The sequence below is a fragment of the Nuphar pumila genome, chromosome 4 (genome assembly GCF_984573655.1).
Source record: "Nuphar pumila chromosome 4, dmNupPumi1.hap1.1, whole genome shotgun sequence".
In the NCBI taxonomy this organism is placed as follows: domain Eukaryota; kingdom Viridiplantae; phylum Streptophyta; class Magnoliopsida; order Nymphaeales; family Nymphaeaceae; genus Nuphar; species Nuphar pumila.
This window is the reverse complement of record NC_143252.1, coordinates 6958557-6974261: the sequence shown is the minus strand read 5'-3', so window position 1 is coordinate 6974261 and position 15705 is coordinate 6958557. Positions and strand designations below refer to the sequence as shown.

The following is a 15705-nucleotide window of genomic DNA, read 5'->3' as shown; positions in this document are numbered from 1 at the left end:
CGGATTTGGATTCAGATTCGGACTCCAGTGAGATCCGAAGATTCGATCTGATTCGCAAGGTTATTTCGAAGAATTCGAATACTCTGAGACTCTGGCGTGATATCCGAAGCATATTAAATGTAAGTTAGTGTGAAGACAAGAATAATCGAAAAAGCCCACGTGGAAATGCAAAAATCCACCAACTAGGGGAAACGTCCAAAGAAAAGCATATAGAAAATTACTTTGCAAAATCATACAACAAGTAATGAAATGGTGTTGTGGTGGGACGCACGTTTGTGCGAAACCACAACCCTAGATCAAAACCCATGGTGCGCTTACGTAGAAAGGAAAAATGTTTTCTTTTTACATGGAATCCAGAACGGAACAAAAAATGGATAAATACAATAAATTTGATACCCTTCACAACGAAATCAAAGATAACACAAGTGGTGGGGTTCGTTGCCCCTTTGGTGGAAGACCCCTTGTGTGCAGAGTTATTTTTGCACAAACCATCTACGATTTTTACCTTTTTGGAAAAAGGTAAAATGTGGGTCCAAAGAACCCCTATATTTTAGCCATCTTTAAGGAAAAATGTGTGCAGAGATGCTACTCTTTTTACTTTTCCTTGTTTTTAGGGGAATCCCACCACAAGTGGAGGAGGGGTACCACAAAAGAGAAAATGGAGGAAGTTAGGAGAACATTTAACCAAAGGAGGTGAGGGGCAGTATTGGGAACATAGGAAACCCACCAAAAATCGTGGGATTAGGGAGGGACGTTCCATGCATTTGAAGTTTTGAACTCCACCTAAGTAGGTGGAGATAAAATAGGAAAAGGGGGAGGCTTGGGAAATCGTGAATCACGATTTGGCTTATCTCTCTCTCTCTCCTTTGCTCTCATCGTGCTCGACCTCCATCGTTGAACCGTGAGGGTCATCTTCTTTGTGACGAAGTGTGATCCAACGTGGAAAAAAAAAAGAAATGCCATTATCGTCGGTTAAAGCTTCGAAAAGGTAAGGGTATTCTACTTTTATGTACATGTTAGATGTCCTATAATACAAATAGGTTGTAATGGGTCGGTGGTGAGCGTGGGCGACGCCATTGATAGCAGTGATGATCGGCATACTCGGGTTGTGCAAACCTCCATCTGCCTTAATAAAGACCAAAGGAGGTTTGGTCACCAACACTCACCATGGTTGACGTAGGAGGGGGGCAGCATGTGGCTGCTGCGAGTATGCACGTGTTCTCGTGCTAAGCTGCAAAGAGAAAAAAAAGAGAGAGAACACAAGACCATGAGGCAACCAGCTTCTAATACCAGTTATATTCTTTCCTAGAATATGCATGATAGTTATGTAGTTCAGACGTTCGATTGGTTGACCTGGAAAGAAAAAAAATATATAGATATACATATATTATATGCCTGACAATGAGGAAATGAAATAACATTTTGAAGTAATTATTCTGAAATCCCTGCACAATCAGTTACTTGCATATGTTTGTTAGGACCCTTTTATTTATACTTGAACTCGCATGTTAGGGGAGGTCTATTTGTTTATTCACATCTGTTGTATAGATATAAAAGTGTTTGGATATTGGATGATCTCTAGAAAAAAAAAAACAGGATTATAGTTTTTTGGGATCCATCATTCAAAAGTATGGAGAAATTGATGGAGATGTAAATCATAGGATAAAGGTTGGGTGGATGAAATGGAAAAGTGCTACTGGAGTGCTGTGCGATCGTAGAATGCCATTGCGGTTGAAGGGAAAGTTTTATAGGACGACTATTAGACCCGCTTTACTATATGGTACGGAATGTTGGGCTGCCAAGAGACATCATATTCAAAAAATGAGTGTAGCTGAGATGCAGATGCTTAGATGGATGTGTGGAAATACAATAAAAGATAAGATTCGGAACGAAGAGATACGTAAGAAGGTAGGTGTTGCACCCATTGAAAATAAGATGTGAGAGAATCGTTTACGGTGGTTTGGACATATTCGGCGAAGGCCTAATGATGCTCCAGTTAGAAGGTTGGAGAAATGGGAAAATATATTAGTTAAAAGAGGTCGGGGTAGGCCTAGGAAGACTTGGATGGAGATGATAGGAAAGGATATGAATGCTTCGAACCTCACCGAGGACATGGCGTTGGATAGAAATGATTGGAGGAAAAGGATTCATGTGGAAGACCCAAAATGAATTTCTTTTTTGGTTCATATCGCTGACCCCAATTGTTTTGGGATGAAGGCGTAGTTGTTGTTGTTGTTGTTGATAGTTTTTTGTGGACTAATATAAACATTGGTACTTTATAGTGCCTCATAGATATATTTTTGGTTTCTCTTCTGCATATACCTTAACCTTATAAGACCACGGTTACACAGGTGGCCTTATGTTTTGGCCCAAGCCCTACCAACAACAACACATGTTGTTTTACCTGTTAGGGTGTGTGGATTAAACCAAAGCTAAGAAGGAAACAAATAAAATGATGGGTTCTTTTTTTCTTTGAAATGTCAAAACCATTTTAAACATTATCAGGTGGTTAGAAAAAAAAATGTTCTAAGATATCAAGCGGTTAATGGGGGTGAAGAGAACCCAATCCCTGATGAAAAAGAAAAGAAAAGAAAAGTAAAGAATACTTGGGTTATAAAAATGGGGTAACATGATCCAATAAGATTTACGTAACTCTGGCACAATCTAACTATGCGGGTCACCATATGGGGATTGGTCAGACCTGGTTGGCCTGGCTGATCTGCTCTAACTAAGCAGAGGCGCGACCCATTGCACAGGGTAGCACTTGCTGCTCATGTTGGTGTTGTCGGCACCACTTGTGCCAATAATGTTGCTGGCTTGTGGGGCTGAGGAGCTGTGGCGCACGGGCTGCAGACTGACCGAATCTGTTAGGTGATCACATGACGTCGACACCAGTGTGTTATGCTGAACGAAACAACAAATCACCACATTGGACGACGCTGGCATTTCCAACATGTGGCCGGAACAACAACCTGCTATTGTTGCTTCCGACAGAATGTCGACGTTGAGGTTGCAACTCTGTGTGGGTCTGCCGTAGACAGCAAAACCCCATGCATAGTTTTGGCAGGGGTCGGCTTGATCCTAGCCTTGTTTCCGGTCACACTATGGTCGTGAACCGTGATGACCTGGTGGTCGATATGCTCTCAGGAAGTCGTCATGGTGCGACAAGTCACTATGACCATAGATGAAGATACACAAGATGAATATATATATATATATATATATATATATATATATATATATATATATATATATATATATATAACAAGTGAATTAAGCCACATGACTGACATAGCTCGTGGGTTGCGGATGTGCGCACCTTAGCTAAAATTTTAAATGTTAATTGTGGGCTCCAGGGTCGAGCCGAGCTTTGTGAAATCTCGCTTTTTGGTGGTGCTTATGGCACTCTGGCTCTATAATGCATACAATGTGTGTGAACCCTGAGACGCGTTCGGGATTTTTGAAATCCCCTATGGTGAGATGGCTCGCAGAGGAAAATAAATAAAGAGTAAAAATGTCTGTAAAATCATAAAGTTGTGAGGATCTGGGTACACCTGAAAGATTGTGTATGTTACCGGACCCCTTGTGGTGCGATGGCTCGCACATGGTTATAAAGAAAAGGGTAAATAAAACATAAATATAAAACCTTCGAGATTCTGAGTACACCTGGAAGATGGTGTATGTTATCGGATTCTTCAGGCTCTAGGTACACTTGAAAGCTGGTGTATGTTACCGAACCCATGGTCTGCCTTGGAGAGGTTAGGTGGCACAAGCTTCATGGACATTCAAAATTTCGTGAGAGCTAGGCGTCTCACCCGGTCCCCACTCCATAGAGTTAAGGGGGCCAGGACTACCAATGCGGCCTAGGTGGTAGATCCAAGCCTTCTGCAGAAGTGTCAATGGTGTATCCTAATTCTTATTTCTAGCCACTGAGGAGTTCTTTCTCGGTCATAGACCATCTCTTTTGGATATCCGTATGGCTAGTTATACAGGTTACTAAATAACAGACCCCCGTATGGCCTCGGTTCGATATGATGTCAAATGCCTATGCGTACCCACAGGGTAAGAGTAAGATAAATATAAAAGTGTTGAATTGTTCTAATAATTAGCCCCTGAGTAAATGTTGTAATTAGTGACATGAAATTATAGAAATGACTGAAACAAGATCATGCCTGTGTGAAAGGATTGAAATATAGCATTGTTTCTTGTTTAATAGTAACGTAGAAAGCATACCTAAATTTCAGTAGAATTCTCTTTTAATTGCATGATAGTTCAAAATTTAAATTATTGCACCTACTTGTACACGGGACACTGAGCACAACATATGAATATAATACTTCTTACGCAGATAGGGGAGTCTGACCCTTCTGCTTTAAATCTTTTTCAGGTAGCGAGTAAACCGAAGCATCGTGGCGTCACATATGGAAGTAGTCAAGAGATCTCAGTTTTTTAGTGTTTCTGTTTAGACTGAGTAGTTAGAATTGTATTTCCATTTATGAGATGTACTTAATGTTTTAATTAATTAATGGAATGATTTCAGTACTTCTCTGTCTTACCCTGTAACTCACTTGGACTATCACTTCCGCTATTTCAAAAAAAAAAAAAATTATCCAAAATTTCACGTCCAAATTGTTGGGGTGTTACATACGGTCCTCAAGCGGATTCAGTTGGCTGGGCATGAGGAGCATCAAGAGACAAAACCAGATGCTACAGATAAGGGTCAAGAATCGTTGCATGATAGTGACACCATTATTTATGATCCTTCAACTATTGTATGTGGACCGATATCTTGTTTTATAGATGACACTGTATGTGATTCGCTAGAGACAAATCTTTTCCAACCAGAGGAGGATGATTGAGTCGTGAATCCTGAGCCAGATCCAACTGTAACATTTGCATTTTTTTTATAACTTATCATAAATTAAGCCATTAAATTCTTTGAAGAATAGATTTTTATTCATGTTTGAGTTAGTGTTTAGGATAGAGTTAAAAAAAAATCTATTTGGATCCTTAACTGAGAACATAGTGAATTTTGTCTGGATCTGAATATTTTAGAAATGGATCTAGTGTGGATTATATTCATTGCATTTAAGGATCCGGTTGTAGCTAATTGGATTAGATCCATCTGGATCTATAATTAATTTCATTGGTGGCATCTATATACAATATAAATATGTATATAATGAGAAGCTAAAATATAAGTAAAATATTTTTTAAAATAAAATTAAAAGTTTTTAGTTATATTTAAAAACTTTTAAAAGTAAAAGTTAAAAAAAAGAATATGAAGAGTCACATTTAGGAAGAGGAGGGCTACTTAAAGCCCCTCTCATGTTCCTTGTGTAACCCCCTCTCATAACACCACATATCACCCCACCCTCCCCCCTCTCCCTTATTTTTCTCATAAATTCTCCTCCACACTCACCCTTCTCGCATAAATACCTCTCTTTAAACCCTCTCTCACACCACACCCTTCACACTCCTTATCTCTCTACTTCCCCTCCTCAAAATCAATTTTCCCTCTCCCCCTTTTTGCTTCTTCATCCTCACGTTTGGAAGGAGACCTTCATTGGAGGTGTGTAACTGCTGTGGAGGAAGTATGAGTCGGTTGATCCAACCAACCCAACCGGTGGACCTGCGTGTTCAGACTCAGGCTTTGGTTTAATCTTGGCGAGGTAGGTTTGCTATAGCTCAGTCTACGTGTGTGGTTCTAGGATGCATAAACGATATCCTTTTCATGTTATAAGATTTTCTTTTTGTATGATGCTATGAAGGTGAGGTTTTATGTATTTTTTTGGTGTTCAGCCTACGTATTTTTGCCTGTGAGACAGAACTCTACGTTTTTAGCATATTCGAACCCCCTATATATATATATATATATATATATATGTTTCTGATCTTCGCAATAAATGCACAGCATATCTACTGCATTTTTGTGTGTGTGTGCGTTTACATAGAAAAAATGCAAAGCGTACATGGTGTGTTTTTATGTGTGGATTGCATAGGAAAAAAATCATAGCATACCTGCCAGAGTTTCTCTGTGCATGTATAAATGATGTTCATGATAAAAAAAATAATAGTACATTGGATGAATTGATTTGGTTGGTCCTGGCCAATGCTTAATGGTCTATGTGTGTGATGATCTGTGTTGGTGGACTATGTATTTTTATTATTATTTAGAGCTCTGCATTGTTATATATATAATCAGATGTCTGCAATTATATATATATATATATATATATATATATATATATATATATATATATATATATATATATATATATATATATATATATATATATATATATATATATATATTTAGACGTTTAGGCTTTTGCCTAGGTCTAGACTATGCGCTTTTACCTAAGGTTTATACCATGCGTTTTACGATGATCATATACACATAGTTTTCTTTATAACTGGCCAATCATCATGCGTTTTGTTGTGTCTATACTCACACAAAATTTGCTTTAAGATCAATCATCTTGTGTTTTTTCTGAACAATAGGTTTGAAAATATATATTTTTGGATACTGAGATGCTTTTATATATATATATATATATGGTATTTCAAATACTTGCAAACCTGTGTTCTCCTCCACTTATGATTTCCTCCTGCACTATGCACTTTACTGCTCATAGTGGGTTCTTGCACTATGCACCTTAGTGCACATAGTGGGTTCCTGCAATAGGTACTGTGCATTATAACTTCTGCAAATTTCTACACATTGACGCACTTCTGTAGATTTCTGCACATTGGCTCTCTTCTGAATTTTTCCTACATATAAGTGCACCTCTGAAGTTTTTCTGCACACTATGCTCTTTAGTAATCTTCAATGCATTGCAACTTCTATAAGCTTCTGCTCATATTTGGATATGCATCTTTGTGAAATGCTTTTGAAAAAAATTGCTGCGAAAAACAACAAATCTAATTTCTACCGGGGTAGCAGAAATCCTATTGTGCACATATTTTTTTTAGACCTGCAACCATGCGTTGTTCCATATTCATGTTCATGTGTGTTCTCTTACAAATGTACATAACTATGCTTTAGAACTAGGTTCAGTTCCATGTGAATTACAAGTTCAAATCTATCTCTTTTTATTTATTTCATGCTCAGACCCTTGTGTGTTAGTTCTCATAATTTTAGAAAGTTACAAACAACATGCTTATTACGATTTGATAATTTAGTTGTTTTGACTTTGGTCTATGTCATACTTTGATGGATGATTGCTTTCACAAATGAGATTTGCTCTCTCACTTGTCCTGATGCAGATGGTCTCATGTGTTCGAGCCATGTTTTGGCTCTTGGGACAACCGTAAGAGAATGGCAGTGCACTTAAGCACTTGGATTTGCATGTCACTGATGGGTTTGAGTGCGAGACCCACAAGTCATTTGAGATAAAAGTGTATGTATGAATGAAAAACCAAATCAATAATGCATGTGAAGTTGTAAAATAAAAAAATTATAAAATATGTTAACATGATGCTTATGCATGTTGCATGATATAATGTATTAACATGATGCTTATGCATGATTTAATGATGCATGTATGTCTTGCATAATGTTAGAACTACACCATGATGAAAATGCAATATGTAATAGTTTCATTTGATATAAAATAAATTGAATGTGTGAGCCCAGATATGTGGCTCATGACCTTGTGTATGATCAATTGAATTGATATGTGTTAGCGCCCAAAGTGGTGATCGCTAATTTTTTATGATTGATTAATTAAAAGCATACATATGGGGAGCCATTGATTTTGTAATTGATTAATTAAGATTTAAGCATGTATGCCAAGATAATTAATCAAATAATAAGTGATGTATATTTTAAATTCTCTTGTGGCTTATAATGAAAGTAAAAATGGTACACTAAGCTCCGTAGGGTATTGTTAAGCACAAAGGGTTGCTTCTCTAGCCACAAAGAGAGGAAATAGCTATCACCGATGTTGCAGGATGTTCGTGAGAATGTTTCAATTGAAATAAAATTATGATATATTAGGTTGAGTGTGTTGGGATTTCTCTCTCGATGGGATTGTCTTTCATGCAGGGTCAAAGAAGGTATACATGGACAAGATAATAAGAGACAAATTGATTGAACATACCCCCTAGTCATGTATCTAATTCGGATATTGTCTATGTTGTACCTATAAAGTATTGTGAAAAAGAAAAAAAGTATATTGTGCATGTAGTGTAGTAGCTCATTCATCTAAAAAAAATGTAAATAAAAGAATTGTAAGCTACTCATACCTAAGGTGGATTTTTCGCTTGCACGGGTAAGTCATGCATAAGTTAAATGATCATATATATGACTTAGAATTGCGTGTCATAGATATTGAAAAACATATTTATGGATTAATGATTGTTCATTTATTTAATATGTATGAAAAGAATGTTGCTTTATATATGTTTGTTTCTATGCATGTTTGTTTTGTCATTGTATTTCTACGGGGGCTGTGCATATTGATCATCTATATAATTTCAGGTAATAAATAATTTACTAGAGTGGTGGCAGAAAGTTGAGGTGACGTCAAAGTGCCAATCATTTTTCTTTTATGAAAATTGGATTTTGAACACTTATTATTTTTGTTTTGAGAACTTATTATTTTTTAATTATGTGATATTTTCTTTATGAAAAGTGAATGTTTATGAATGAGAAATGTTCTTCACATTAAAATCCAGTAGTATTGTGTTTGATCGATATGTAATCTGTCTAAAGTTTTGACCCAAAAGTTAAAAAGGTTCCACTGACTTAAAAAAAAAAATTATGGATTTTTCGGGTTAAAAATCCTGAGGTGTTACACCAAATCCAACGAAAGGCAAGAAGAACAAGAAGATTGGATATGATGAATTCAGTGAGAGAGGATCCAGTGGGATCCATAGTTGCATGTTAAAATTGAATTCTTTTTTTAGTTTGGATATTTAAATCATATTCAAGATCCAATATAGGGTAGGGTTTCTATTTTTTATGAATAATTGTTTTGGAGTCTTGGGAACATTATAGTTGAAGTTGATTTGAAAATCTTAATTAAGTTATTTTATGTTTTTTCAGTTATTTTTCAGTTTTATATTCAAGCCCGGATAAAGGAGGAGGGTTGCGGTAGGCCTGTGACAGCCAGCATAAAAACTTTGTCATATCCTATGAAAATGAACCAATATGAGAATTTCGTTGGGGCGTTCCCTACTGAGCGACGCGCTGTACTCTCTAGGCCCGGAGGCAGTGATAAATGTGCAAGGGTTGCTAGGTCGTCGCCCAGAAGCGACGCGTCACACCGGCGCCCGGGTGTGGTGTCAAATAGGCAAGGGTTCCCTCACTTTGTTGGACGGGTGGGGGTAAAGAAGTTAGTCCAAGACCATAAAATTAGGTTAGCCACTTGGAACATAGGGTCTTTAACTGGTAAGTTGGTAGAGTTATTAGATGTTATGTGTAGGAGAAAGATTGATATTTTATGTCTTCAAGAAACCAAATGGGTAGGTGAGAAAGCTAAAGTGATAGAACCTTGGGGATATAAGATTTGGTATACAGGAATAAATAGGAATAGGAATGGAGTAGGGATTGTTATGAGTCGTCAGTTTATAGATAATGTAGTTGAGGTCCGTAGGAAGGGTGATAGAATTTTACTTATTAAATTAGTATTAGGTACGGATATTATTAATATTATTAGTGTTTATGCACCTCAAGTAGGTTTAGATGATTCCACTAAGCATCAATTTTGGGAAGATTTAGATGGAGTAGTACAAGAGACATCTTATGGAGAAAAGCTTTTCATCGGCGGTGACCTTAATGGACATGTAGGCATTAGTAGGGATGGATTTGAGAATATCCATGGAGGCTATGGTATAGGAGAAAGAAATGAAAGTGGAGAAAGGATTTTAGATTTTTGTTTGTCCTATGATATGATCTTAGCAAACACTTGGTTTAGGAAGAGGGAGTCTCACCTAGTAACATTTAAAAGTGGGGTTAATACGAGTCAGATAGATTTTTTCCTACTTAGAAAGAGAGATAGGGGTTGTTGCATCGATTGTAAGGTTATACCGGGAGAAAGTGTAGCTACACAACATAGAGTCTTAATTTTAGATCTTAGAATTAGACAATGCCGCAAAAGGGATAGACATAGGATAGATCCTAGAATTAAGTGGTGGGCACTGAAAGGAGCTAAACAAGGAATGTTTGTAGAGCAGGTAGTTAAGGAAGTTGATTGGTGTCTCGAGGAGGATTCAGAATCAATGTGGAATAAGATAGCGGGTGGTATGAGAAAAGTAGCTAAGGAGGTATTGGGTGAGTCTAAAGGTGGTGCACCACTAGGTAAGGATACATCATGGTGGAACGAGGATGTCAAATTAGCTATTAAGGTTAAAAGAGAGTGTTATAGAAATCTAAGTAAGAGTCGTGATAATGAGAATTTGGAGAAGTATATGATAGCAAAGAAGGAAGCTAAAAAAGTTGTTCGAAACGCGAGGGCTAAGGTATATAAGGAGGTTTATGACAAGTTGGATACCAAAGAAGGCGAGAAGGATATTTATAGGCTTGCAAAGATGAGAGATAGGAAATCGAAGGATTTGGGTATGGTTAGATGTATCAAAGATGAAACGCAAAGGGTTTTAGTCAAAGATGAGGAGATTAAGGAGAGATGGAAAGATTATTTTGATAAGCTATTTAATGATAGTCATGCTCAAGATCTTGGAGACTTCTCCATTCCTTTTCATGAGATAAATCGTGACTTCATGCGCAAGATTCAAAAGAAAGAAATTGCAGAGGCTTTGAAGAAAATGAAATCAAGAAAGGCAGTTGGCTCAGATGGTATACCTATCGAGGCTTGGAAATGCTTGGGAGAGAAAGGTTTAGAATGGTTGACAAATCTTTTTAACTTGATTTGGCGAACAAATAAGATGCCTAATGAGTGGAGGAAGAGTACTTTGGTGCCTTTATATAAGAATAAGGGTGATATACAAGATTGCACAAACTATCGTGGTATAAAACTCATGAGTCATACTATGAAACTTTGGGAGAGGGTGATTGAGTCTAGGTTGAGGAAGGTTGTCATGATATCGGAGAATCAATTTGGTTTTATGCCTGAAAGATCAACTATGGAAGCTATACATCTTCTTAGACAACTTATTGAAAGATATAGAGAGAGGAACAAAGATTTGCATATGGTTTTTATTGATTTAGAGAAGGCATACGATAGAGTACCTAGGGACGTTCTCTGGTGGACAATGATGAAGAAAGGTGTTTCTCTCAAGTACATTAGTATAATTAAAGATATGTATGAAGGAGTAGTAACCAATGTCCGCACTTGTGGAGGGGTGACAACCAATTTTCCGATAACGGTTGGGTTACATCAAGGATCTGCTTTAAGCCCTTTCCTATTTGCGATAGTGATGGATGAGCTTACGAGATCAATTCAAGATAATGTACCGCTGTGTATGTTGTTTGCTGATGATATTGTTTTGATTGATGAGTCTAGAGCTGGGGTTAATGCTAAGTTAGAATTATGGAGACAGACATTGGAAGCTAGAGGTTTTAAGTTGAGTAAGAGTAAGACTGAATATATGGAATGTCGGTTTAGTAAGCAACGAAGTAGTGATGGGAGTGTAGTGTAGCTTGGTGAGCAAGATATACCGGTGAATGATTATTTCAAATATTTGGGATCCATCATTCAAAAGTATGGAGAAATTGATGGAGATGTAAATCATAGGATAAAGGTTGGGTGGATGAAATGGAAAAGTGCTACTGGAGTGCTGTGCAATCGTAGAATGCCATTGCGGTTGAAGGGAAAGTTTTATAGGACGACTATTAGACCCGCTTTACTATATGGTACGGAATGTTGGGCTGCCAAGAGACATCATATTCAAAAAATGAGTGTAGCTGAGATGCGGATGCTTAGATGGATGTGTGGAAATACAATAAAAGATAAGATTCGGAACGAAGAGATACGTAAGAAGGTAGGTGTTGCGCCCATTGAAAATAAGATGCGAGAGAATCGTTTACGGTGGTTTGGACATATTCGGCGAAGGCCTAATGATGCTCCAGTTAGAAGGTTGGAGAAATGGGAAAATATATTAGTTAAAAGAGGTCGGGGTAGGCCTAGGAAGACTTGGATGGAGATGATAGGAAAGGATATGAATGCTTTGAACCTCACCGAGGACATGGCGTTGGATAGAAATGATTGGAGGAAAAGGATTCATGTGGAAGACCCAAAATGAATTTCTTTTTTGGTTCATATCGCTGACCCCAATTGTTTTGGGATGAAGGCGTAGTTGTTGTTGTTGTTGTTGTATATTTTTTTGAGGTTTTCATTCATATGAGTAGGGTAACATATCATTTTATCATAAATCGAGCCCCATTGATAATTATGCAGGAGTGGAGCAGAAGACTCAGGTCTATAAGGATTAAATTGGATCTATTTTGATATTGTTGGATATTTTTATTGTTTGGGTCATTTTTCATGTTTAAGACATTTTGTAATGGATATTGGATCCTTATACTTAATCCATATATTAATTAGGATGCATTTTATCTTTTTTAAGAATTTATCAAATTGGGTAGTTTACTTTGATTGGGATTTGAGAGACCTCATCTATAAAAGGGTGAAAGCCTTATGTAAAAAACAAAGTTGAGATTTTATAAGATTATTGCAATTGTTATTTTCAGTTATTTATTATTTTTTTGTAATTTCTTTCAACATTTTCTGCTTTTATTTGGATTTTGTGCATAAAAGTCGGGTAGCATAGTTTTATCATAAATAGAACCCTCTTGATTTACATCAATTGGTATAGATTTCATTCAAGGAAAGATCTTGTTGGTTTCTTCATTTTTGAGGCATTCAATTTAAGGAGCAACAAATGACAAAAACGAGTACCAAGTTGTCTAGGCAAGAACACGGGAAGCTATGAAAGAAGGCAGAGCAAATATCTCTAGAGTTGAAGTTGATTTGAGAATTTTAATTGGGTTATTTCTTATTTTTTCTAGTATACTTTTTTTTTAGTTTTCATAGTAGAATAACATAGCATTTTATCGTAAATCAAGCCCTCTTGGTCTACATCAGCTGGTATCAGGTTTACATCAAAATAACACAATGGTAATATCAACTTGTATTTGTTGCCGAATTTGTTCCATATAAAACTCAGTATCCCTGAAATTTTAGTTGGGTGTTTTTTTACAAGAATAAAAGAATACTATTAACAGTATTCAGAAACGGCGATAAGAGAACACCGAACACACAACAAAAAAACATATGAAGCTAGATGCGCTGCACGATCTTAAGGTAGTCGAGGTTGTTGTTATTAAAAAGTTGGTTGTTGTACCACCTAGGTGGTATCCCATGTGGTAAGCAGGGTCTTGTGCCAAGCTGAAGGCCCGTGTTCGAATCCATCTACCACATGAAGCTTAAGAGATATCTGGTAGGAGTCTGCCTAACCCCAGCTTGACTTTCAAAAGAAAAAAAAAGTCAGGTTGCTGTGCTCCTTCCAAATTTTCCACCACGGTGAAATCAACCAATCACTTACAATTGAAAAGATAAATTTGTGAATATATCTCGTGAGTACTATTTAAATGCACATGAAAATGTGTTGGTTCAAATATTGTTTGCCAACTAAACAATTAAACACTAGTGTAATAAAACTAGGTAAAGAGTCAACTTCAGTTATGAAAATAAGAAGTATTTTAAGTGCTTTATGACTTATTTTCCTTTGTCATTTAAGAACATAACAAAGAAACATACAAATGGATTGGAGTTATAAAATGAATCGACTTTAGTCAAGTATATAAGCATAATCTGACACATTATTCTTAGGATTTGGACCTTAAGTTAATGCCACAAACTATTTGTTTTGATTATATTCATACTTATATAGATAAACTTATTATAGAATTGAATGCGGATCATGGCCGTATTTTTCAAGATCGTGTCATATGCCTTTGCAAATCTCACATACAAAGCACACAAATTTCAGCACATTTTGAGCATATTTGGTATTATTATACAAATGTCACTATGAAATAAAAAACACCACATAGGAGCTATTTAGTTTCACAAAACTTAGATTTTGGATCAGCCACAAGGCCCGATATCGGATTAGTTTGTATATAAGAGACTAATAAGGATGTAAATGGTTCGGATTCTGATGGGAAATACCATATTTGACTAATCGGATGTTGGCTAAACAGATTCAAACTCGGCTGGTCAAAAGCTCATACCAAGTCTCCCCTTTTTGCATGTAAACAATTTCAGATATTTATCACATTCCACAAAGTTTCGGTTCTCACTTTGTCTGACGTCTTAAGAAGTTTTCAGGGTTGGTGGTGGAAATAAATAGTTTCATGCTCGGCAGAAGCATAACGAGGGCCTATAAATAACTCCGCAATACACCGAATAAGGCTTATAGAATTGGCTGGTATGGATTCCACCACCACCACCACCACTATTATGGTTTAGCACAAAATCAAACTATATTTGCATTGGATTATCCGATATGATGTTGGCTTACCAAATGCAACTAAACTAAATGGAATCCAATTGGGTCGGATATGGGATGGAATCCGATTCATTGACATCCCAGAGAGGGGGGCGAGACCAAATACGCTAATTCAGGAGGGCATCTCTGTAATCAACTTGGAGGAAGCCAGAACAAAAACCCTTTCCTTTCTTCTGCCGTTTTCACAGAGAGAGAGAGAGAGAGAGAGAGAGAGAGAGAGAGAGACAGAGAGAGACAGAGAGAGAGAGTCTTCTTTCCCAAGTCAATTGGGGTTAGGGTTAGGGTTAGGGTTAGGGTTAAGGTTTCCTTCCCTCCCTCCTCAGAAGAAGAGCGCCCAAGAACGCAACCCCCATCGATAGCTTCTCTTTCGACCAGGTATTGTTTCTGTATAGCTCTACCCTTTTTCGTTATCCCCATCGTTTTAAATATCGACTTTTAGGCACGAATTGCACTTGTTTTATATTACGTTTTTTTTTTCTGCAACTGTTTGGAATGAAGGATATGTAGAAATCATAGTCCGAGAGAGAGAGAGAGAGTCTTTTTTCTCGATTTTTCTGATTCCCCAATTATCTGACTTTCGCAAATTATCGGTTAATCATGGGAAATTCCTTGTTTGATCTGTATTTATTAGTTGCAGCTCGTTTATAGTGAATTAGGGGTTTAGTGCATGTTGTTTGGAAGAATTCCATCAAACAGGGGTTCTAGTTTTAATCGTTTCCCTGTTATTTGGTTTATTATTTTTTCGCTGCATCGGAACTGGTTTTTTGGGATCGGATGGTGGAAAGGCGTACTCAGAAATTTGGTTGGGTTTCGTTTTGGTTTAGGTGTTCGCAATGGCCAACGCGAACCCCAGTGGTCGGAACAATGTCCGAATCGTCGTTGTCGGGGATAGCGGTACCGGGAAATCCAGCTTGATCATCGCGGTGGCAACGGAGTCTTTCTCCCCATCGGTTCAGCCGGTCTTGCCGCCCACCCGACTGCCCGTGGATTATTACCCCGACAAAGTGCCCCTCACGATAATTGATACTTCATCCAGGTGAGTCTGCATTCAAAGTTTCATTATCAGGTGTTTTGATTTGATTCATGTTCCTTTTCTTCTGTTGATTGATCATTGTTTATGTTTGGGCCTTGTGAATCTTTTTGTATCATTCCATGTGATTTATCTGATCCACGATGGTGCAAAATTTCGAAATTGCCTGGCTTTGAGTTTTAGGCATTCATCTTTAA

The 15705-nt window shown here is 37.2% G+C and overlaps 1 protein-coding gene across 2 annotated transcripts in view; it reads left to right on the top strand.

Moving 5' to 3' along the window:
* Nucleotides 1-5569: 5569 nt before the first annotated feature.
* Nucleotides 5570-15705, top strand: part of LOC149839205 (mitochondrial Rho GTPase 1-like) — a 31490-nt gene continuing 21354 nt past the window's right edge. Inside the window, exons 1-2 of one of the 2 annotated variants that reach the window (XM_090002378.1) lie at nucleotides 5570-5672; nucleotides 15303-15514. In XM_090002378.1, coding sequence (XP_089858504.1) covers nucleotides 15312-15514 — 203 coding nt within the window. In that variant the 5' untranslated portion in view covers nucleotides 5570-5672; nucleotides 15303-15311. Of the gene's footprint in view, nucleotides 5673-14565; nucleotides 14854-15302; nucleotides 15515-15705 lie in introns of those variants that run through there. The other variant, XM_090002377.1, reaches the window with a different exon arrangement.